At 39.1% G+C, this 25,232-nt stretch overlaps 1 protein-coding gene across 3 annotated transcripts in view; it reads left to right on the top strand.

The window, feature by feature from the left end:
* KCNAB1 (potassium voltage-gated channel subfamily A regulatory beta subunit 1) overlaps positions 1 to 25,232 on the top strand; it is a 461,725-nt gene that overhangs the window by 386,473 nt on the left and 50,020 nt on the right. For all 3 annotated transcript variants that reach the window (XM_025289395.3, XM_025289400.3, XM_025289406.3), the window contains exon 8: positions 8,595 to 8,681. In XM_025289395.3, coding sequence (XP_025145180.1) covers positions 8,595 to 8,681 — 87 coding nt within the window. The remainder of the gene's footprint in view (positions 1 to 8,594; positions 8,682 to 25,232) is intronic.

Below are 25,232 nucleotides of genomic sequence, written 5' to 3'. Positions count from 1 at the left end.
CTATATTCATTTGGAATCACAAGATCCACTCAGGCTCTGAAAGTCTATTTATTAATTTAGTTGTTCCACAAACATTCATTAAACTCAAATTTGTGCCAGTGTTAAAATTTAGCAGATCAAAGCTCTATAGTGTCTAACATGAAAAAATGGAAATAATTTGGTAAGTCAAATTGTAATCATAAGTAAAGTGTTTATTTGCTTTTATAAGCAAAAGCTGTGTCTGTCTGTATTTGCCTTTAAGGTAAGCAAGAGTTTTGTTATGTGATTCAAAACACAAACCCATTGGCACTATTTTAGGAGTAGGAGGGGAAAAATATTTTAAAAAGCTCCGCTTAAGACTTTTTAATGAAGGGCAAATGTCAAACCCTACAATCTGAACTTTTTAAGAAAGAGACGATTGATAATTTTCAATTAAAGAATAAATTTCTTAACAAATGGATTCACTACAGGATTCCTTTCTGATGTGCCATGTTCATGGTAAATTGAAATCACCCACCCCAAATAATCATGTTTCATAATGGGAGGTGTAGCCACTTATTCTAGTACAGGACAGTCCTCTTTAAGAAGCATGTCTCAAATCATGACCGAAGGTCTGATGAGAAGAAGCTGGAAAATTAAATGGAGAAGCAGTGTACATTATTTAAGGCAACATCTTTTTTCAAGCCTGACAGGAAAACAAATATGCCAGAGGCGTAGAAGATGATGACGCAGCATATTTGAATAGAAGCCTTGCAGAATTTCCAAACCACTCACGGCCTTATTTCTACAAAGTTAAACTTGCCACAGTGAACACATGACCCACTTCTAACCCTGACAACCTGCTTAATGTCTGAAATGAGCATATTTCTATAGATGCCTGTGAAATAGGTTTAATTGAATTGTTTCACCTTATGAACAATGCAGTTCCTATTAAACTTCAGAACCTAAAAGGGAGATTAACTTCGATTTCTTTTTACTATAGTCACTTGAAAGCTATTTTCTTTACATAACATAATTTATCCTCCTGTGGACTTTTGAGGAATTTCCAGTTAACTTCTAGACATTTCCCTGAGAGCAGGAAGCGTTTTTCCTGTTCCTCCTATTTTCACTCCCACAGACACTGTGTTAGTGCCAAGAGACAGGCTAATGTCAAAAGTGCCTTCTCAGACTTCCCTGCTCGCCTAGTGGCTAAGGATCCACCTGCCAATTTGGGGAACATGGGTTTGATCCCTGGTCTGGGAAGATTCCACATGCCATGGGACAACTGGGCCATGTACCACAATTACTCAGCCCATGCTCTGAAGCCCGTACTCAACAAGCGAAACCACTGCAAAGAGAAGCCTGTACTAGAGAGTAACACCTGCTTGCCACAACCAGAGAAAGGCTGAAGCAATGAAGACCCAGAATGGCCAAAAAGAAATAAACAAATAAAAATTTAAAAACGAAAACAAAATTGCACCTCAGCAAGTACATTCAGTGCATGAGCGCACTTATGTCCTTATGTTATGATTAGCCGTTTGGATGCCCCTCTGGAGCCAAGGTTAATGCATCTTCACACACCTACTTAAAATAATACTTGGCCCCAAGTCAGAGCTCAACAAACTTTTGCTCAGTGGAAATAGAACATGACTATTTGTTTATTGGAGATAAACTCTAAATGGCTCTCAAGAAGACACTTGTTAGCAAGCCTTTATGTTGCTACAATTTAGCTACAAGATTAAAGCATCCAAATAGAAAAAGGCAGGACTATCTGATTTGTTTTGCAGTCACATGAAGGCTCAAAACAGAAAGATCATCTAGCTCTATTTTGTGTTTGGAAAGATGAGAATACTAAAGCCCAAAGGGGCTAAAAGACATTGGCAGGGTCATTCAGACCCATCCAGAGCTGGGTCCCGAGCTCTGTGTCTCACCTGCACGCGCACCTCTCCTCTGAATGCCACACTGGCCCTTCCACCTGCCAAGAGCGCCGTGGGGTTGACTGATGCGCTACTCAGACCCAACATGGCTCCCACCACCCATCTGTTTCTCCTGTGACTTCATTTACTAACAGTCACATCATTCCCAGGCCAAAAATCTAAGAGTCCTTGATACCTCCAGCTCCACACTCCGTATTCAGCACACCTAGAGTCTTCTTATTTCTACCAATACAACTTATCCTGAACATGAACACTTCTCACCAACTTGGTCCATGCGTGGTCTGCTGCAGTGACCTCCTTCTGGTCTCCTTCCCTGCTTTCTCTCTGGCCCCTCACAGGTCACTCTGAGCAGCTGGGTATCAGCTTAGAACACAAATATGATAACATCCTTTTCCTGGCTTAACTCTCATTTCCTTACCCCTCACCAACATTCTGCTATCTCTGCTACTGCTGCTGCCAAGTCGCTTCAGTTGTGTCCGACTCTGTGCAACTCCACAGACGCCAGCCCTCCAGGCTCCCCCATCCCTGGGATTCTCCAGGCAAGAACACTGGAATGGGTTGCCATTTCTTTCTCCAATGCATGAAAGTGAAGTTGCTCAGTCGTGTCCGACTCTGCTATCTCACGTGGAGTAAAATCCGAAATTCATACCATGGATTACAAGGCTTTATGTGGTTAAGATTTTCAAAGTGAGTGGACAGTGCCTCTTAGGAACACAACCTCTTTTTACTTCAATTCAAGGTCAGAGTAGGGACTAGGTGGATCACTGATAGGATGCAACCCATCATTTCTCATATTCTTAGATGAATACTCTTGACTCTTGGCCTAAATATTAAAAAAAATAAGAAAAAAAGGCTTTCCAGAGAAAGAACTGAGAAATGAGGAAAGACTGAATACAGAGAATATTGTCATTATATCAAGTTTCATATCATTATTTATGGATACACATTATTACCTCGAACAATGAACCTATACCAACAAATGCTTTCAATATGTACTGTTTGCTCCGTAAGTATAAATACTACATCCATGCATCTTTAAACACCCAAAACCTGTCACAGTTTCAGAATCAAATTGAAACTCAGTACATGTTTAGGACACTGAAGAAAAAAACTTACATCATCACTGATCACACCTCATTTCAACAGGGTCAAGTTAGTCATAGCTTTTTCTCCTAGTTACTCTTAGTCCTGGCCAAGCTATTAAGAAGAGACACAGAGGTAGAAGACCATCATCTTAAAGGAGAACTTTGTTTCCAGTGCCAGGCATGGACCAGAACTGTCACTAATGACTTCCTTTTCAAACAAGGAGGTCCAGTGAAAATTGGCATTTAGTCTTTGGCACTGCTTATCCTGAACCTTTCCAGATGTGAGCACCGCTGTTATACTTACCTCACTTCTATAGACTGTTACACCTACCAAGTGCTTGCCAACTGATTTTATTTGCTCTCTGGAGCGGTGATTCTGAAAGTTATAAGCATTGTTATCTCCACTACAGATTAGAGAACCGAGTCACACCAAAAAAGCCAAATAACTCTGTGGGATGGCAAGTGGGATCACATGCTAGAGTACAGATTTCCAACCTTTCAGACCTTGGGATACCCTGTTACTTGGGCTTCCCAGGTGGCACTAGTGGTAAAGAACCTGCCTGCCAATGCAGGAAACGTAAGAGACCTGGGTTCGATCCCTGGGTTGGAAGATCCCCTGGAGGAGGGCATGGCAACCCACTCCAGTATTTTTGCTTGGAGAATCTCATGGACAGAGGAACATGGTGGGTTGTTTGCTTGGTGGGTTGTTTGCTTGGTTATCTTTTCCTTTCCTTACTTCCTCCATACGTACAACTGGTTCCAGAGGGGGTTCATATCATAATGCTTTTTAAGGTAAATTTAATTCAAGATACCCATTGAGATAGCTGGTAATACCCCGAGCATGAAGGTCACCATAGTTTTTAAGGATAGGCATTAGACCTTACCTTACAATACCTGTCTGTCCCTATCTCTTCATCAGTGCTTCTCTTAACAAGCTACCATCACAGACAATCAATCCTTTCTCAATGAATGAAAAAATATTTCCGGAACTGGATTCAAGCACTCCATTTTCTTGTCAGAAAAGTAATTGTGGCTGGCCAATAAACCAGTTTGAAAAATCAAATTTAAATGAACCAGATTTAAATTTATAAGAGCCTCATTTAACATGCAATTAATTTTATGCCTATAATAAAAAGAGAAAAACCTCCAGTCTTCCTGTGGAATTAAATAGGCTGATAAGGAAGTGCTGTGCCTTAGTAATGAGATAAAGTAATTCTTGAACACTGTCATCCTTTTGGTTGCATAATATTGTATACAATACATCCTATTTCAGGGAAGTATTAATTTTACTGAAATTAATTTTTTTTTCTGAGTAATCATAGTAATGTGACTCAGTGGTTAGAGTTGAGACATAGATTATTGGTTTGACTTGTTTTAAAATTCTCTCTCTTTCCTTTATATTACCCCTTAAATCTTTAGAGCTTCCAGTGGTTTTGTTCCTTCTCAAAATAGAAATGGTAGGACTCAGCTATATTTAAGGGTCTCCAAACTTTGTTTCAATTAGTAAAATGTTGAGTGAAACCTTCATTTGCCAACCCTTTTAATCCTGTTAAAACCCATGTGTACATTAAGATGAGACTGTCAATCATTTATTTGTGATTTACACAATTTTTATGTTTTGGATGTGCAATAAATATATCTCCATCACACTATAAGCCCATTAAGTAATTCAAAATGTGACATTAACTTGCATTTTTCAAAAAGAAAGAAGAAATCATTCCAAGCATCTTTCTGACCACAATGCAGTAAGATTAGATCTCAATTACAGGAGAAAAACTATTAAAAAATCCAACATATGGAGGCTGAACAACACACTGCTGAATAACCAACAAATCACAGAAGAAATCAAAAAAGAAATCAAAATTTGCATAGAAATGAATGAAAATGAAAACACAACAACCCAAAACCTGTGGGACACGGTAAAAGCAGTCCTAAGGGGAAAGTTCATAGCAATACAGGCACACCTCAAGAAACAAGAAAAAAGTCAAATAAATAACCTAACTCTACACCTAAAGCAACTAGAAAAGGAAGAAATGAAGAACCCCAGGGTTAGTAGAAGGAAAGAAATCTTAAAAATTAGAGCAGAAATAAATGCAAAAGAAACAAAAGAGACCATAGCAAAAATCAACAAAACCAAAAGCTGGTTCTTTGAAAGGATAAATAAAATTGACAAACTATTAGCCAGACTCATCAAGAAACAAAGGGAGAAAAATCAAATCAATAAAATTAGAAATGAAAATGGAGAGATCACAACAGACAACACAGAAATACAAAGGATCATAAGAGACTACTATCAACAATTATATGCCAATAAAATGGACAACGAGGAAGAAATGGACAAATTCTTAGAAAAGTACAACTTTCCAAAACTCGATCAGGAAGAAATAGAAAATCTTAACAGACCCATCACAAGCACGGAAATTGAAACTGTAATCAAAATCTTCCAGCAAACAAAAGCCCAGGTCCAGACGGCTTCACACCTGAATTCTACCAAAAATTTAGAGAAGAGCTAACACCTATCCTGCTCAAACTCTTCCAGAAAATTGCAGAGGATGGTAAACTTCCAAACTCATTCTATGAGGCCACCATCACCCTAATACCAAAACCTGACAAAGATCCCACAAAAAAAGAAAACTACAGGCCAATATCACTGATGAACATAGATGCAAAAATCCTTAACAAAATTCTAGCAATCAGAATCCAACAACACATTAAAAAGATCATACACCATGACCAAGTGGGCTTTATCCCAGGGATGCAAGGATTCTTCAATATCCGCAAATCAATCAATGTAATACACCACATCAACAAATTGAAAAATAAAAACCATATGATTATCTCAATAGATGCAGAGAAAGCCTTTGACAAAATTCAACATCCATTTATGATCAAAACTCTCCAGAAAGCAGGAATAGAAGGAACATACCTCAACATAATCAAAGCTATATATGACAAACCCACAGCAAACATTATCCTCAATGGTGAAAAATTGAAAGCATTTCCTCTAAAGTCAGGAACAAGACAAGGGTGCCCACTTTCACCATTACTATTCAACATAGTTTTGGAAGTTTTGGCCACAGCAATCAGAGCAGAAAAAGAAATAAAAGGAATCCAAATTGGAAAAGAAGAAGTAAAGCTCTCACTGTTTGCAGATGACATGATCCTCTACATAGAAAACCCTAAAGACTCCACCAGAAAATTACTAGAACTAATCAATGACTATAGTAAAGTTGCAGGATATAAAATCAACACACAGAAATCCCGTGCATTCCTATACACTAATAATGAGAAAACAGAAAGAGAAATTAAGGAAACAATTCCATTCACCATTGCAACGGAAAGAATAAAATACTTAGGAATATATCTACCTAAAGAATCTAAAGACCTATATATAGAAAACTATAAAACACTGGTGAAAGAAATCAAAGAGGACACTAACAGATGGAGAAATATACCATGTTCATGGATTGGAAGAATCAATATAGTGAAAATGAGTATACTACCCAAAGCAATCTATAGATTCAATGCAATCCCTATCAAGCTACCAACAGCATTCTTCACAGAGCTAGAACAAATAATTTCACAATTTGTATGGAAAAACAAAAAACCTCGAATAGCCAAAGCGATCTTGAGAAAGAAGAATGGAACTGGAGGAATCAACCTACCTGACTTCAGGCTCTACTACAAAGCCGCAGTTATCAAGACAGTATGGTACTGGCACAAAGACAGAAATATAGATCAATGGAACAAAATAGAAAGCCCAGAGATAAATCCACGCACATATGGACACCTTATCTTCGACAAAGGAGGCAAGAATATACAATGGATTAAAGACAATCTCTTTAACAAGTGGTGCTGGGAACTCTGGTCAACCACGTGTAAAAGAATGAAACTAGAACACTTTCTAACACCATACACAAAAATAAACTCAAAATGGATTAAAGATCTAAATGTAAGACCAGAAACTATAAAACTCCTAGAGGAGAACATAGGCAAAACACTCTCTGACATACATCACAGCAGGATCCTCTATGACCCACCTCCCAGAATATTGGAAATAAAAGCAAAAATAAACAAATGGGACCTAATTAACCTTAAAAGCTTCTGCACATCAAAGGAAACTATTAGCAAGGTGAAAAGACAGCCTTCAGAATGGGAGAAGATAATAGCAAATGAAGCAACTGACAAACAACTAATCTCGAGAATATACAAGCAACTCCTACAGCTCAACTCCAGAAAAATAAATGACCCAATCAAAAAATGGGCCAAAGAACTAAATAGACATTTCTCCAAAGAAGACATACAGATGGCTAACAAACACATGAAAAGATGCTCAACATCACTCATTATCAGAGAAATGCAAATCAAAACCACTATGAGGTACCATTTCACACCAGTCAGAATGGCTGCGATCCAAAAGTCTACAAGTAATAAATGCTGGAGAGGGTGTGGAGAAAAGGGAACCCTCTTACACTGTTGGTGGGAATGCAAACTAGTACAGCCACTATGGAGAACAGTGTGGAGATTCCTTAAAAAACTGGAAATAGACATGCCTTATGATCCAGCAATCCCACTGCTGGGCATACACACTGAGAAAACCAGAAGGGAAAGAGACACGAGTACCCCAATGTTCATCGCAGCACTGTTTATAATAGCCAGGACCTGGAAGCAACCTAGATGTCCATCAGCAGATGAATGGATAAGAAAGCTGTGGTACATATACACAATGGAGTATTATTCAGCCATTAAAAAGAATACATTTGAATCAGTTCTAATGAGGTGGATGAAACTGGAGCCTATTATACAGAGTGAAGTAAGCCAGAAAGAAAAACACCAATACAGTATACTAACGCATATATATGGAATTTAGAAAGATGGTAACAATAACCCTGTGTACGAGACAGCAAAAGAGACACTGATGTATAGAACAGCCTTATGGACTCTGTGGGAGAGGGAGAGGGTGGGAAGATTTGGGAGAATGGCATTGAAACATGTAAAATATCATGTATGAAATGAGATGCCAGTCCAGGTTCGATGCACGATACTGGATGCTTGGGGCTGGTGCACTGGGACGACCCAGAGGGATGGAATGGGGAGGGAGGAGGGAGGAGGGTTCAGGATGGGGAACACATGTATACCTGTGGCGGATTCATTTTGATATTTGGCAAATCTAATACAGTTATGTAAAGTTTAAAAATAAAATAAAATTAAAAAAAAAAAATAAAAGCATAAAAAAAAAAGAAGATAAAAAAAAAAAAAAAAAAAAAAAAAGAAAGAAGTTAAACTTTTAGGCTGCTTTTTGTCCTAAACTTTGCTTCTAGGTTCAGCCACACAAGAGCCACTGTGAAAGGTCATTACCAAGTGTGGGTTTCCAGTGAGCACTAGTACTGCTGAGAAAGTTCTAAGGCTTTTCTTTGCTGGGGACAATGTCAATCCTTGATATATTTTTAAAGAGTTCTAGGGCCCAATGAACACATCACTGTATTCAATGTCTTTTTGAAACTAATCCAATGCTTTTTTTAAAGTAAATTATTGAAGGAAAGCAAAAACTTCAGCAATTTGTAATAGTGCTCATGTTTAGACTTTCTGAGATTTTTCCTGCTTCTGTTCCCAGGACTTAAGGGCTCTCTCCAGAGGCTGCAGCTCGAGTATGTGGATGTAGTTTTTGCAAATCGACCAGACAGTAACACCCCCATGGAAGGTGAGTAAAGAAATTTAATAAAAGACCCTAGAGCTATTGATTCTAGCTTGATGACTTATTCCACTCACGGTAGGAAATGAAATATATTCAGACTTATTTGATCGAATGTGAAAAATAAAAACCTTTCCAGTCGATCTTTCAGTTTCATATTTACCCGCAAAGTTAGTGCTCTGTATCCTGTGTCTTGATTAATTTTTAAGCATCTGCAGACACTGGGAGCGTGTGTGTGTGTTAGTAGCTGAGTTATGTCTGACTGTTTGTGACCCCCACGGACTGTAGCTCACCAGGCTCTTCTCTCCGTGAAACTCTCTAGGCAAGAATACTGGAGTGGTTGCCATTCCCTTATCCAGGGGATCTTTCTAACCCAGGGATAGAACCCAGGTCTCCTGCATTGCAGGCAGACTCTTTACCATCTGAGCCACCAGGGAAGCCCTCCCTGGAGTGTGGCTCCTGCCATTATGGTGCTCATTTTCTCCAGGTTTGTTTCACTTGTGTGATTCTATCAACTAAAACAATAAACATAATTGGAAGGGGAGTTTATAACCCAGCCATCATTATTTTGGAGTTCTCTGAGGCTCTTCTTATTTTATAATGACTCTAGGTCTGATTAGTTTCCAATCTGTGATGATAAGTGCTAAGTGCTACTGTGAGCAGAGACTTTATAGGAGTGACTATTTCAAAATGAGACTCTTCGTTGCAATCTGGTTTTTGAGTCTCAAGGAGCTGCAGTATTTTATCCCCTTTCTGTTACAACTGTTTGAAGACAATTTAAGCATCTCCCTGTGAACGCTTTCAGAATGTTCCTAAAACCAGGTTTTCTTCAATTTGTGTTTATTTATGGAACCAATTGAGAAAAGAAGAGAGTTTGGAAGGAAAAATTTAAAAGACGGTTCTAGTTAATTGAGATTTATGCTCACATGAATTTTCACATACCTGAGGTAAATGAGAATGAAGATATTTGGGGAAAAGAAGGGGAAAAATAATACTTTGATTATTCAAGGCTTACTATATGACATGGATTTATACATTTTTAATGAATTAGAACATAACGTAAAATTACATTAAAGGTAAATTTAATTTTGATGATTCAAAAAGTAGTTCTGGATCTTATAATAAGTCAGGTTCTGTAAAAGTTTGTTCTTGCTAGAGGATCATAGAAGTTATGGAAGCTGTAAATGATTGAAGTATATATAAATGTTTCTATAGGTTGAATTTATGAAAAAAAAAAGTTATGGAAACTTTTTTTCCTTATCATTTATCTCTTTCTCAACCACAGGTAAATGGTTAAAATATATATTTATATATCTTATTTTTTGCTAGAGTTTTCTGCTCTTGTGATTTGAGTAAATTAGAAGTTTTATATAAAGCAAGATCAGTGTTGGAAATTCATAATGAGAAATTATCCATGGAAATGACATAAAATGCATATTTTTGTCAAAGCCAAGAATAGGTGTTTGATAAAGTGAATCATAAGCATTTTATTTATGTAAGAAGTAGGTATTGCAAGGATAGTATGATGTCACAGTATTCTTAATGCTACATTAAAACACAGCACTGATGCTATTGTGCGAGCACAATTGTCAAGTAAGATGCCATTTAGTGGCAGCTCTTAAAGACTGAAGTTACTTCCCATTTTAAGTGCCTAGTGAACTATTTTCTTCTTAGGAAAAATGTCCTTTGCAATTATGCTATGTACAGGATAGAGGAACATCTGGGATTTTTTTAGCATTTATTTTTTTGGCTCATTCTGCCCATTCTACCATTATCTTTATTTTTTTTTTTTTTATTTTACTAAACAGAACTTAATTTTTTTTAATTTTATTTTATTTTTAAACTTTACATAATTGTATTAGTACTGCCAAATGAGGGATATAAAGTATAAATCTTTAATCTGAGGGATATAAAGTACAAGTCTCTGAAACAGAAAACATTATAATCTGCATTATATACCTACAGAAGGAGGATATTCTCAATTAGGAGACAAACTATGTGATACTAATAAGATAACGGTGTCTCTTGTATAAACACAGATTATGTGTTGACATTATTAGAAGGGAGCTTCAAAACATTAAAAAAAAAACAAAAACAGATTGCTGCCTGATAGAATGTATAACTGCAGCATTATCCAGCCTCTGCTGGAATCAGGAAATATTTATATTTTCTCTGAGTTTCTTACAGAAAATTCCACACAGCAGAATAGGAAGCTGTTTTATCATGAGTTATTGTCCAAGTTTGGAAGTCTAACAAAGGGCGTCAAATAGAGTTTTGCGCTTGTTGATAGGGTCAAGGAACATGGCATTTCATAGCTCTGTGGCAACCAGCCACTTTATGCTGGAATATAGCCTGCTCTCCCCACCCCCACCAAAGGGAGATCCACTCCTGGCTGGTGCATCAGACCCAGGGCTTATTCCTCTGGGAGGACTTAGCAGGGACACGCTGTGGGCAAGTCTCCACGTAGGACTCGTTCCAGATTGAAATAGCTTCCCTGTGATGTCTCCCTAGCTTTGTAGAAAGTGTGTATCCTTAAACAGTATACTTATTTGTTCCAAGGTGAGCCAGATGGAAGGGCTAGTTTGATATTAGTCTCTAGAAACTCATTCTCCACATTTAACCTTTCCTACTTAACTGTAACAGAGGAAAGGACTGATCTGGGCAACTGAGAGAAGAAATAGAATAAAAAGAAGAAAATAAGGAATAGAAGAGACAGGGATTGCCAGGTGATCTTGGGTGCATTTTCTCCTCTAAAATGGAAAAAAAAAAAAAAGATGTCTAAGCTATGTCTGAACTCCATGTTGTTATTAAGTTTCATTTTTGCAATGATTTTGTAAATCATAAGTGTATGTGTATTAGTGAAAATTGTATGTGTACAATGCAGTCTACCTAAGGAAGCCTATTAGGGTTTCTGAAAACAATACAGAAAAGTAAATGTTACACATAATCAAAATTACCCTTGAAAACCCTATAGTAGCTATAGTAGTTATTTGTTAGTCAGTGTTACTCGATAGCCTTTAGTTATTCAGTTTCATCTCCAAATATAGTGACAAAATCATCACTAGATACTTTCCCAGACATTTTTTTTTCCTTTTGGCAATGGCTTTAATATTATACACATACTTTTCTTATTTTAGCAACTCACATTGGCAATTTTAGGCTCAGTTGCATCCATTTCTGTCTAATATAAGTGACAGAACAGTGGTTTCCAAGTGCATATTGCTGAATTTTTGTATATTAAATCTATATATGTTGGCACTATTCTCTATATGTGTGCTTCACAGTAAACCCTTAGCATTTGTAGATAATCTTTATTGGTTTCAACCATTCCTTGTCAATTTCATAGACCCATAACACACCCTAACTTATCATTTTGCCAAGGAACCTATATTAAATTCTGGGGAACCAACAAGAGAACACATACCAGCTTTCTAAGACTCATTTTAAACAACTTTGATTTAAATTTATTAAAGTGCCAACCCCATTCACCTGGCTTGCAACTATGAAAGGATATTAAGTGGGAACATTTCTAGAATAAACCTATGTGAGTTTCATCTAGGTTCTGCATATCAGATGCAAGCAACTGAGCCAGAGAAAAATTAGCAGTAGCATTCTCATAATATTTTAGCATTATGGATCAAATTAGATGTTGCCTCCCTTTCTTCCTTAGAAATCCAGTAGACAAAAATGAGTCCTCTCAAAAGAATGGCCATAAACTCCAAAAGTGCAATCAGAGGAGATAGGGGGTGAGATTGCCTTTGTAATGTGCAACCCTGTGGAATGCAATTAAACATTTTACAACTATGGGAAGATGTTCTTGACAACAGAGGGGAACTTGTGTACTTTTCCCTCTGTCCTTCTTGTTTATTTTTTTCTGGTTCACCTAGTAGTAAGTCATTTTTTTTTTCCAGAGCATCTGCCATGCCATCTGTCTCTTATAATATCTGGTGTTGATAGCATATTTTCCAATACCAGAAAAAATCACCCCCATGTCCCATTTCTTCTTTCTTTTACTGCTGTGTTCTTCCCAGTAGTCACTGACAGGTCATTGAGTGTCATGATATTCATATTTTTAAGTCTCTCACTTCTGTAAATCCCCCAAGTATATTTCAAAATCTTCTCTTAAGCTCATTAGGCAAGAGAAAGTTAATTCCATCATGAATCATGTTGGACATGGATGGACACAGAGCACTTGTGTGCCTGAGGACCTGCACGAGGAGTTTTTCAGTGTGGTTTTCAGTCATTCCTAACAGCCAGACTACTCATCCATACTCTTCCTATTGCTCTAGGGATGAGGTGACTGAGCATGATTGTGGTCATGAAAGGAACTTATAAACCATGTACCACTTGTGAATAATAGAAAAAAGAAGGGACCCATTTTAGTTTACATAGCTTTTTGAAAGAAGAAAAGCCACTAAATTCATTGGTCTGAGACTATTATGATGTTTTAAATTAAATTACATTTTAATTAAATTTTTATTTTTAAAAATGCTTGGAATTGAGCCCTCTAACTTTTATTTATTTAGAATTTTTTGCCAAAACTAGTTAATCTTACAAACTCCCTAAGTCATTAGATGTTATTCCCAACCTAATTACAGTTCAAGTTATTTATTTGTCTTCCTGCTAGTAGGTCAACGTAGACATAAAACAACCCAGATGTCTTGTTTCAAAAAAGAGGGACAAGATCAAAGTTAGCATTGCTAAATTTCCCATAACATCATCATGTCAAACAATCTATCCCATAAGAATTTGCTTCTTTCAATACCATCTTTTTTACCGTCCCCATGTGCCAGCAGGAATCTATTGCTATTCAGGGAACTAGGACATCCATCCAATGACAGCACAGGAAATACCAGAGCTGCAAACATTTCAGCACCCCAAATTGTCTATACTTTTTCAGTTCCAGAACACTGGACCTGGATTTTTAGCATCCAAAGTAAAGTTTTCAGAACAAAAATTTAATAACTCCCCTCACCAAGCCTAGAAATGGGGCTTCTCAAGTGGCACAGTGGTAAAGATTTTGCCTGCCAATGAAGGAGACACAAGAGATGCGGGTTTGATCCCTGGGTTGGGAAGATCCCCTAAGGTAGGAGATGGCAACCCACTCTAGGATTCTTGCCTGGAAAATTACATAGACAGAGGAGTCTGGTGGGCTACCGTCTATGGGGTCTCGAAGAGTCAGACATGACTGAGCAACTGAGCACACACATACAGACCTATAAGCATTATCTAACCACCATGGATCATACCTTCTGCCTTTATATTTTACTGTCTTCCCTGAAAAACACCCTATATGTGTCCCCCCAAAAGCATAATAGCAGGAAGAAATCTTCTGCAAATATTCTATAAGACTGCTGTTCCATAGACATATTTTGAAAGCCATATATGTACTTTCAATTTTCTATTACTTACATTTTAAAGGTAAAAAGAAACAGATGAGATTAATTATAAAATATATTTTAATTTAAGCCAATATATTAAAGTTTTTTAACATATAATCAATATAAAATTTTTGAGGGGATATTTTCCTTTTTTTTCATAATAAGTCTTTGAAATCTGTTATGTACTTCATATTTATTTTGTTGTTCAGTCACTAAGTCATGCCTGACTCTTCAAAGCCCCATGGACTGCAGCATGCCAGGCTTCCCTATCCTCCACTGTCTCCTAGAGTTTGCTCAAACTCATGTCCACTGAGTCAGTGATTCCATCCAACCATCTCATCCTCTGTCACCCCCTTCTCCTCCTGCCCTCAGTCTTTCCCAGCATCAGGGTCTTTTCCAATGAGTTGGCTCTTCACATCAGGTGGTCAAAGTATTAGAGCTTCAGCATCAGTCCTTCCAGTGAATGTTTAGGGTTGATTTCCTTTAAGATTAACTGGTTTGATTTCCTTGCTGTCCAAGGGACTCTCAAGAATCTTCTCCAACACCACAGTTCAAAGCATCAATTCTTCAGTGCTGAGCCTTCTTTATGGTCCAACTCTCACATTCATACATGACTATTGGAAAAACCATAGCTTTGACTAGACAGACCTTTGTCAGCAAAGAAATGTCTCCGCTTTTGAATACGCCGTCTAGGTTGGTCATAGCTTTTCTTTCAAGGAGCAAACATCTTTTAATTTCATGGCTGCAGTCACCATCTGCACTGATTTTGGAGCCCAAGAAAATAAAGTCTGTCACTGTTTCCATTTTTTCCCCATCTGTTTGCCATGAAGTGATGGGACCAGATGCCATGATCTTCGTTTTTTGAATGTTGAGTTTTAAGCCAACTTTTCTACTCTCTCACCTTCATCAAGAGGCTCTTTAATTCATCTTTGCTTTCTTCCATTAGAGTGGTATCATCTGCATATCTGAGGTTATTGATATTTCTCCCGGCAAACTTGAATCCAGCTTGTGCTTCATCCAGCCCAGCATTTCACATGATGTGTTCTGCATTTAAGTTAAATAAGCAGGGTGACAATATACAGCCTTGAAATACTCCTTTCTGGATTTTGAATCAGTCCATTGTTCCATGCCCGCTTATAGCACATCTTAATTTGGGCCAGCCACATTTCAAGTACTCAATAACCACGTGTGGCTAGTGGCTACTATTTCACCACACAGGTCTTTAAACTCTAGTTCAAGTCTAGCAGAACACCAGACACATAATAAGTGTTCAATAAATATTTGTTGTATGGATGGGTGCATGGATGGACAATTAGATGGATGAGTGAACAAGTCATTTTAGTGAATGAATGAAGCAGAATGAAACTAAAGTTAAATAGATACATTTTCATTTTTCTGCTTGAAAACCTATTTTGGTTTCCTAACATCTGTGAATATTCTGGTACTTGATCTGGTTCAGCATATTTCAGAGTGATATTAAGGATAGATTGCTGGCAGAGAGTCCCAGGACGCTGTTACATTCCATTTCTCCTCATCTGCCTTAACGGCAGCATCCAGATGCCAGATCTCTCTCCAGAAATCTGCTTGATGCCTAAATGAGCAGAAATGAATGGAGGGATGAATCTTGGGCAGTTCAGTTGCCCCTGAGGATTACTATATCAGATATGAAAATTATCTAACCCATTTCATTTATGACCCTGGCCAGGATACTCTGAGGCCTCTGGTGTTGATCAGATCAATATAACCTCGTGGCTTGAAAGGCTGGGGCAGCTGAATTTTCAAGAAATTAATTTGGATAAAATGATTTTCCTATCCAAGAAGATGAGCCAAACCCTACCAAGCCCATGATTTAAAAAAAAAAAAGTGTTCCAAGTTTACTAAATCAGTTTTATTTCCATTTTAACTGTGAATTCACCAAACATTTTACTGCTACTTTAGACATATTCATCTGATGTTTTATCCTTTACAGAATACCAAGTCATGTCATTAAAAAAGAAATTATTTTCAGTCATTCTAAGAAATAACATTCAGAAATGGTTGCAATGTTCTTCCAGTGTCTGGTGTTTGCCTGTGTTTTTTTTTTTGTTGTTGTTGTTTTAGAAAAATCTCATGTTTCTACCATTGTAAGCTTCCTTCTCATTAGGACAATATTTCTGTAAAATGATCTGGGGGACATCAGATGGACACAGCATTAAATTCTGGCTTTGCTACTTATGTATACCTAGGACAAGTTACTACCCTCACTGAAGCTCAGTCTCTTCATCTGAAAATGCAGGTAACACATACAGTGATTTCTGAAGGAGTTAACAGCGTGGATACAGCACCTCACTCAACAGTAGGGGAAAGAAACATAAGCCCCATTTCTAGAATGCCCCATACAACACACATACATATAAAACTCCCCTTTCTCTGGATCTCTCTCAGAGGTGAGCATAGGAGACGACTAAGACCCTAAAATTACAATGTGATGAAAATCCAATGAAGATGGCCACGATGCAACATCAACCAGGGTCTGTGGTGAGGCCATGTAGAAACAAGGTACACGGTTAGCAATGGAATCTTCTTCTAGCTCATTTTTTCTCCTTGAAATTTTGTTCTGAGATCCTCCAGGCCCTTTAAAATTATTCAATTATAGATTTTCCAGGGTTAATTTATTCAGTCCAAAGGTCATCTTGAGCCTGTGGTTTTATTTTCAAAAGTGTATCTAGAAAAAAACTCAATAATAGGATCCACTCATTTGTTCAGTTGACAGTTTTTGAATATCTGCACTAGCAGACAGAAGGTGCCTGGGTCAATATCACACTTGCTCTATTGGGAAGACTCAAGCACAAATCTGCCTGACCATGAACTGAAGCTCACTAGTTAGCTTGATGTGCAGCTGTGGACTCTGCATTTTTGAGGATATTTGAGGCCAGAATGGGATCACCAGTGAGTGACTGATTTGAGAATACATTTAACAATAAAAATCATACCAAAAAATACTTTTAAGTCCTCATACGGTTCACGTATATTTAGTGTATCTTGACCGTTTCATGCCATAGGCAAATGGATGTATTGTGAATATAATCCTTTCCTCAATGCTCAGTACACACATTGCCCCCTATGTCCATGGCCCTCATGACTCAGAGATTATTAATCCACTTCGTCTTACTATAAACATGATGTTAATTCTGCCTGTCTCACAAGCTCCTTGTTTCTCTACCCAGTATCATTTATCTTCTTTACATTTCTTACTTTCTTGAGCAGAACTGAATAATCTTAAGTAACACAGAAAAGGCACATTACAGACATGATAGAGTTCACCACCCTTAGTTGTTGGCATGATGTCTCAGATTTGCAGAGCAAATTTCTAGGGCAACTGGAAAAATTTCCAGAGTTTGGACCATGGATCACTGTGGTATCCATCTATCAAGAGCAGAGCCCTGGTTAACAAGTTTTCATTTTCCAAATAGATCCCATAGAGAGAGCAGGAGTTATAGAACATACTGATAATGAGAAGTTAAGATTGCCAAGGCTGCAGAAAAGACGTGACAAGCTGGCTTTAAAGGAAACTGTATTCCCAATAATAATTTGTAATCATTTAAGGGTGTATCTTTTCCCATGGGGATGGTCTTGATCCCTGTCTCCTGCACAATGTCATGAACCTCCGTCCATAGTTCATCAGGCACTCTATCTATCAGATCCAGGCCCTTAAATCTATTTCTCACTTTCACTGTATAATCATAAGGGATTTGATTTAGGTCATACCTGAATGGTCTAGTGGTTTTCCCTACTTTCTTCAATTTAAGTCTGAATTTGGCAATAAGGAACTCATGATTGGAGCCACAGTCAGCTCCCGGTCTTATTTTTGCTGACTCTATAGAGCTTCTCCATCTTTGGCTGCAAAGAATATAATCAATCTAATTTCAGTGTTGACCATCTGGTGATGTCCATGTGTAGAGTCTTCTCTTGTGTTGTTGGAAGAGGGTGTTTGCTATGACCAGTGCATTCTCTTGACAAAACTCTATTAGCCTTTGCCCTGCTTCATTCCATATTCCAAGGCCAAATTTGCCTGTTACTCCAGGTGTTTCTTGACTTCCTACTTTTGCATTCCAGTCCCCTATAATGAAAAGGACATCTTTTTTGGGTGTTAGTTCTAAAAGGTTCTTGTAGGTCTTCATAGAACCATTCAACTTCAGCTTCTTCAGCATTACTGGTTGGGGCATAGACTTGGATTACTGTGATACTGAATGGTTTGCCTTGGAAATGAACAGAGATCATTCTGTCGTTTTTGAGATTGCATCCAAGTACTGCATTTCAGACTCTTTTGTTGACCATGATGGCTACTCCATTTCTTCTGAGGGATTCCTGCCCACAGTAGTAGATACAATGGTCATCTGAGTTAAATTCACCCATTCCAGTCCATGTATGGATGTGAGAGTTGGAATGTGAAGAAAGCTGAGCACTGAAGAATTGATGCTTTTGAACTGTGGTGTTGGAGAAGACTCTTGAGAGTCCCTTGGACTGCAAGGAGATCCAACCAGTCCATTCTGAAGGAGATCAGCCCTGGGTGTTCTTTGGAAGGAATGATGCTAAAGCTGAAACTCCAGTACTTTGGCCACCTCATGCGAAGAGTTGACTCATTGGAAAAGACTCTGATGCCGGGAGGGATTGGGGGGCAGGAGGAAAAGGGGACAACAGAGGATGAGATGGCTGGATAGCATCACCGACTCGATGGACGTGAGTTTGAGTGAACTCCTGGAGTCGGTGATGGACAGGGAGGCCTGGCGTGCTGCCGTTCATGGGGTCGCAAAGAGTCGGACACGACTGAGTGACTGAACCGAACTGAACTGAAGGGTGTTATCTTGTGCTTTCTTGGGAAGCCAGATACTCCCAACCACATTTAATAAAGTCCTGTTGCAAAGGAGGATCCTGGTGATATTCTATGCAGTTTACCTACTTCCTCTATTCTCTTTCCCTTTTCCCCCTTTCCTCACATCTTCAGTCGACAGTGAAGGCAGATACAACTGCTCTCATTAGTAAGACACAAAGGAGAAACAGTGTGGGCCAGGTGTCTGGAGGCCCATTCTACCTCCTCACCACAAATATGTGGTCTCCACCAAGCTCAGAAAGGGTGATCTTTTGGTTTTTGTTTTCCCCCTTAAGTTGTTTTTAGTTAAGAAAAAATAGAGAGTGGAGACAGCTTCTGCTCACCCCAGCTGTCAGGTGGAAAGAGAACTGCTTAGTATGCTGGGGCTGTGGGTTTGTGACTCATGTGAGCTTCCTTCTGTGTGAGCTGTCATCTCCCTGAAAGTTGCTGGAGTTGTGACAAGAGTCACCTCCACATTCTGAGGGGATGTGGCCTCAGTCTCAGGGGCATTCATCTCTACAAGCTCCTCATGGTGCTGGAGCTGATCTGCAGTCACATGGGTATAGGACTCTGAGGCTAGCATTGTCCAACTCTTCAGCCCAGATAGGTGGGGCTGTGGGTTTAAGCTTCCTGTCAAAACAGAGTCTTGATCAGGGTTTACTAGCATGCGGATTCAGTGAGCTGAATGAGCTCCTGTGTCATTGCTCATCTGGAATTCTCAGACAATGGGGATAAACAAATCCCCTTAAGTCTCTCTCTTACTTTCCGTAAAAATGAAGTAACGAGAGACTCAATGGCTTTTTTTAAAGCCCTCCTGGGTGTTGAATACGTGTAGCGAAAACATACGGGATCTGCAATCAGAGGATGAGGATACTAGTCTTAGGTGTGTGAACTTGCTTGAGCTGCTCAGAGTTTCTGTTGCTCAGTTTTTCATTTGGAAAATGGGAAGAATAAAAACAGTACCTTGTCTAGCTATTTCCAAGTTTGTTGTGATGATAATATAAGTGGAAATGTTTGATCAATTGTAATTTGTAACATCTGTACAAATATTTTGAGATTATCACTGTTACATGTGTGTGTACACACGTAGTAAGATGTCATACCTGAAGTTTCAACCAGACATGGAGACACAACAAAATTTCAAAGAGAGATTCAAATCTCCATTTCTGTACTTGCAAAGGAAAAAGACAAGAGCTGACTCCACAACTTTTTCTTTCCCTGATGTTTTAAGAAATTAGAAACCTACAGAAAGGTTGAAAAAATAAACAGCCAAGTCTTCACCTCGATTTACTAACTGTGCTATATTTTGCCTCTATTTTGCTCTCTCTGTGCTCTTGCAGTATGACCTTCCACCCATAAATACTTTCTTCTCTCTCCTGAGACTTGGCATTCTTCCACACAAGCATCATGCACTCATCACACTCAAGAACGTTAACACTAGTACACTGCTGTTACCTATACAAACCATACTCAAATTTCCTAAACTTTCCTTTAAGGATTTTGTTGTTGTTGTTTGAGAGGGAGGTGAGGCTGTGATTTGATTAAGAATCCCACATTACATTAAGTTGTCATGGCTTTTTAATCTTTTTTCGTCTAAAATGTTTCCTCCACCTTGTTTTCTCTTTGATGACAATGACCTTTTTAAGAAAAATGTAAGCCAGTTGTTTTCGAGAATGTCTCTTCAGTCTGGATTTGTCTGATTGTTTTACCATGATTAGATTAAGATCAAGCATCTTTGGCAAGAAGATTACACAGATCATGTTGGGTCCATCTCAGTGTGTTTCTCAGGGGGACTTGGAGGGTCACTTTCCATTATTGGCCATGTTAAAGTTGATCACTTGGTTAAGATGATGTCTCAGTTTTCTCCACCATGATGGTACTTTTAAGACTTGGTAATGAATAAATAAGTTGGGGTGTGATTCTTTGAGACTGTGTGAATAGCCTGGTTCCTCACCACCTGAAGTTGGCATCCACTGCCGATCTCTGCCTGCAGCAGTTATTAACAGTAGAAAGTTATTACAATTACCCTTCCCCATTTATGGGCTTCCCTGATGACCCAGCTGGTAAAGAATCTGCCTGCATTGCAGGAGACACAGGAGATGCAGGTTTGATCCCTTGGTCAGGAAGATCGCCTGGAGGAGGAAAATGGCAACCCACTAGAGTATTCTTGCCTGGGAAATCCCATGGACAGAGGAGCCTGGCAGGCTACAGTCCAAAGGTTCACAAAGAGTCAGACACGACTGAGGCATCCTGCCACAAAGAGGAAATTTTCCCTCACTCCGAGTTCTGTGCCTCTCCCCTCAACTTGCTTCAGGAAAATAAAGGTTGAAAGAGAGGATCTAGTGAGAAGGGTATAGCTGGAAAAACTACACTGTGATACCTAGTTGGGGCTGGAGAGCGTGACCATCATGGTCAGGGAGAAAAGAGGCTTGGGAGCTGACTCATGCCTGGCAAATCTAGAGATGGAGAAGCGGGCTGAGTCTCTACTTTATGGTACAGCCGGAGAGTGTACCCTCCCTGGAGGTGTCCAGGAGGGCAACTTTGAATATTTCCTGTGTGGGGTCATCTTGGGTCTGTCCTCCAGGAGGATAGTGGGGGCTGGAGCTGGACACCCAGAGCCAGTAGGAGAAGGGTTCACGGGAGAGGCAGAAAGTAGAGAAATAGCGAAGCCAGCCATGCCGCCTCTCATTACCCTCTGCTGCAGGCGTTGGTCTAAGCAGGTCCCAGTTGGGACAGGGAAAGGATTTGAGTTTGTAGTTTTGATTGATATCTGCAAAGGCTGTGTTTATGATCTAAAAGGATGTCAGGACTGTTCATTACCCAAGAGTAGGCAGAAAAACTGTGAGACAGCCTGAGTTTTCATCAGGGTCAAGGTTTCATTGTTCCCACTGAATGTAAAGGGGCAGTGGGAGATTAAAGAATAAAACAGAGTCATAATTACTTATCACGAGTCATGCTCATTCTACATACTAGTTATATATGTTTAAATACCTAATTTTAAATTGATATGACTTAAATTACACATTAAAAAATTAACTTATTCTATTAGTTTCAGAAAACAAATTTGTTTGCTTTATCAGAAAATATCATGTCCAATATAATTGGAAATTCAGGAAAATCTTCTGTGCTAAAGATTTAAGTCCCCACAAATTATAAAATAAGGCCCTTGACCACTTGTTTAAAATGTGTACATTGAACACAGATATCCTTGTACCTCATGAACACTGCCCAGGCATCTGAGGACTTTTGAAAGTGTCACTATTTTGGGGAGTGTTTGTCAGTATTCAAATACTAAAAAAGATTATAAGCCCACAAAACCTCAGCTTCTGCAGTTTGAACTTGATCCATCCATTTTTATATTCAGTTCAGTTCAGTCGTTCAGTGATGTCCGACTCTTCGTGACCCCATGAATCACAGCACGCCAGGTCTCCCTGTGCATCACCAACTCCCGGAGTTCACTCAGACTCACGTTCATCGAGTCACTGATGCCATCCAGCCATCTCATCCTCTGTCGTCCCCTTCTCTTCCTGCCCCCAATCCCTCCCAGCATCAGAGTCTTTTCCAATGAGTCAATTCTTCGCATGAGGTGGCCAAAGTACTGGAGTTTCAGCTTCAGCATCATCCCCTCCAAAGAACACCCAGGGCTGATCTCCTTCAGAATGGACTGGTTGGATTTCCTTGCAGTCCAAGGGACTCTCAAGAGTCTTCTCCAACTCCACAGTTCAAAAACATCAATTCTTCAGTGCTCAGCCTTCTTCACAGTCCAACTCTCACATCCATACATGACCACAGGAAAAACCATAGCCTTGACTAGACTGACCTTTGTTGGCAAAGTAATGTCTCTGCTTTTGAATATGCTATCTAGGTTGGTCATAACTTTCGTTCCAAGGAGTAAGAATCTTTTAATTTCATGGCTGCAGTCACCATCTGCAGTGATTTTGGAGCCCAAAAAAATAAAGTCTGACACTGTTTCCACCGTTTCCCCATCTATTTCCCATGAAATGATGGGACCAGATGCCATGATCTTTGTTTTCTGAATGTTGAGCTTTAAGCCAACATTTTCACTCTCCTCTTTCACTTTCATCAAGACGCTTTTTAGTTCCTCTTCACTTTCTTCCATAAGGGTGGTGTCATCTGCATATCTGAGGTTATTAATATTTCTCCCAGCAATCTTGATTCCAGCTTGTGCTTCTTCCAGTCCAGTGTTTCTCATGATGTACTCTGCATATAAGTTAAAAAAGTAGGATGACAATATACAGCCTTGACGTACTCCTTTTCCTATTTGGAACCAGTCTGTTGTTCCATGTCCAGTTCTAACTATTGCTTCCTGACCTGAATACAGATTTCTCAATAGGCAGGTCAGGTGGTCTGGTATTCCCATCTCTTTCAGAATTTTCCACAGTTTCTTGAGATCCACACAGTCAAAGGCTTTGGCATAGTCAATAAAGCAGAAATAGATGTTTTTCTGGAACTCTTTTGCTTGGAGCCAAAGCAAAAAGAATACCCAGCTGTGGATGTGACTGGTGATAGAAGCAAGGTCTGATGCTGTAAAGAGCAATATTGCATAGGAACCTGGAATGTCAGGTCCATGAATCAAGGCAAATTGGAAGTGGTCAAACAAGAGATGGCAAGAGTGAATGTGGACATTCTAGGAATCAGAGAACTGAAATGGACTGGAATGGGTGAATTTAACTCAGATGAACATTATAGCTACTACTGCAGGCAGGAATCCCTCAGAAAAAATGGAGTGGCCATCATGGTCAACAAAAGAGTCCGAAATGCAGTACTTGGATGCAATCACAAAAACGACAGAATGATCTCTGTTCGTTTCCAAGGCAAACCATTCAATATCACAGAAATCCAAGTCTATGCCCCAACCAGTAACGCTGAAGAAGCTGAAGTTGAACAGTTCTATGAAGACCTACAAGACCTTTTAGAACTAACACCCAAAAAAGATGTCCTTTTCATCATAGGGGACTGGAATGCAAAAGTAGGAAGTCAAGAAACACCTTGAGTAACAGGCAATTTGGCCTTGGAATATGGAATGAAGCAGGGCAAAGGCTAATAGAGTTTTGCCAAGAGAATGCACTGGTCATAGCAAACACCCTCTTCCAACAGCACAAGAGAAGACTCTACACATGGACATCACCAGATGGTCAACACTGAAATCAGATTGATTATATTCTTTGCAGCCAAAGATGGAGAAGCTCTATACAGTCAGCAAAAACAAGACCAGGAGCTGACTGTGGCTCAGATCATGAACTCCTTATTACCAAATTCAGACTTAAATTGAAGAAAGTAGGGAAAACCACTAGACCATTCAGGTATGACCTAAATCAAATCCCTTATGATTATACAGTGGAAGTGAGAAATAGATTTAAGAGCCTGGATCTGATAGATAGAGCGCCTGATGAACTATGGAATGAGGTGCGTGACATTGTACAGGAGACAGGGATCAAGACCATCCCCATAGAAAAGAAATGCAAAAAAGCAAAATGGCTGTCTGGGGAGGCCTTACAAATAGCTGTGAAAAGAAGAGAAGTGAAAAGCAAAGGAGAAAAGGAAAGATATAAGCATCTGAATGCAGAGTTCCAAAGAATAGCAAGAAGAGATAAGAAAGCCTTCCTCAGCGATCAATGCAAAGAAATAGAGGAAAACAACAGAATGGGAAAGACTAGAGATCTCCTCAAGAAAATTAGAGATACCAAGGGAACATTTCATGCCAAGATGGGCTCGATAAAGGACAGAAATGGTATGGACCTAACAGAAGCAGAAGATATTAAGAAGAGGTGGCAAGAATACACAGAAGAACTGTACAAAAACGATCTTCATGATCCAGATAATCACGATGGTGTGATCACTGACCTAGAGCCAGACATCCTGGAATGTGAGGTCAAGTGGGCCTTAGAAAGCATCACTACGAACAAAGCTAGTGGAGGTGATGGAATTCCAGTTGAGCTATTCCAAATCCTGAAAGATGATGCTGTGAAAGTGCTGCACTCAATATGCCAGCAAATTTGGAAAACTCAGCAGTGGCCACAGGACTGGAAAAGGTCAGTTTTCATTCCAATCCCAAAGAAAGGCAATGCCAAAGAATGCTCAAACTACCGCACAATTGCACTCATCTCACACGCTAGTAAAGTCATGCTCAAAATTCCCCAAGCCAGGCTTCAGCAATACGTGAACCATGAACTTCCTGATGTTCAAGCTGGTTTTAGAAAAGGCAGAGGAACCAGAGATCAAATTGCCAACATCCACTGGATCATGGAAAAAGCAAGAGAGTCCAAAAAAAACATCTATTTCTGCTTTATTGACTATGCCAAAGCCTTT

The sequence above is a fragment of the Bubalus bubalis genome, chromosome 1, assembly GCF_019923935.1.
Source record: "Bubalus bubalis isolate 160015118507 breed Murrah chromosome 1, NDDB_SH_1, whole genome shotgun sequence".
NCBI classification, from domain to species: Eukaryota; Metazoa; Chordata; class Mammalia; order Artiodactyla; family Bovidae; genus Bubalus; species Bubalus bubalis.
The sequence above is the reverse complement of the archived record's forward strand: the minus strand, read 5'-3'. Positions and strand labels throughout refer to the sequence as shown.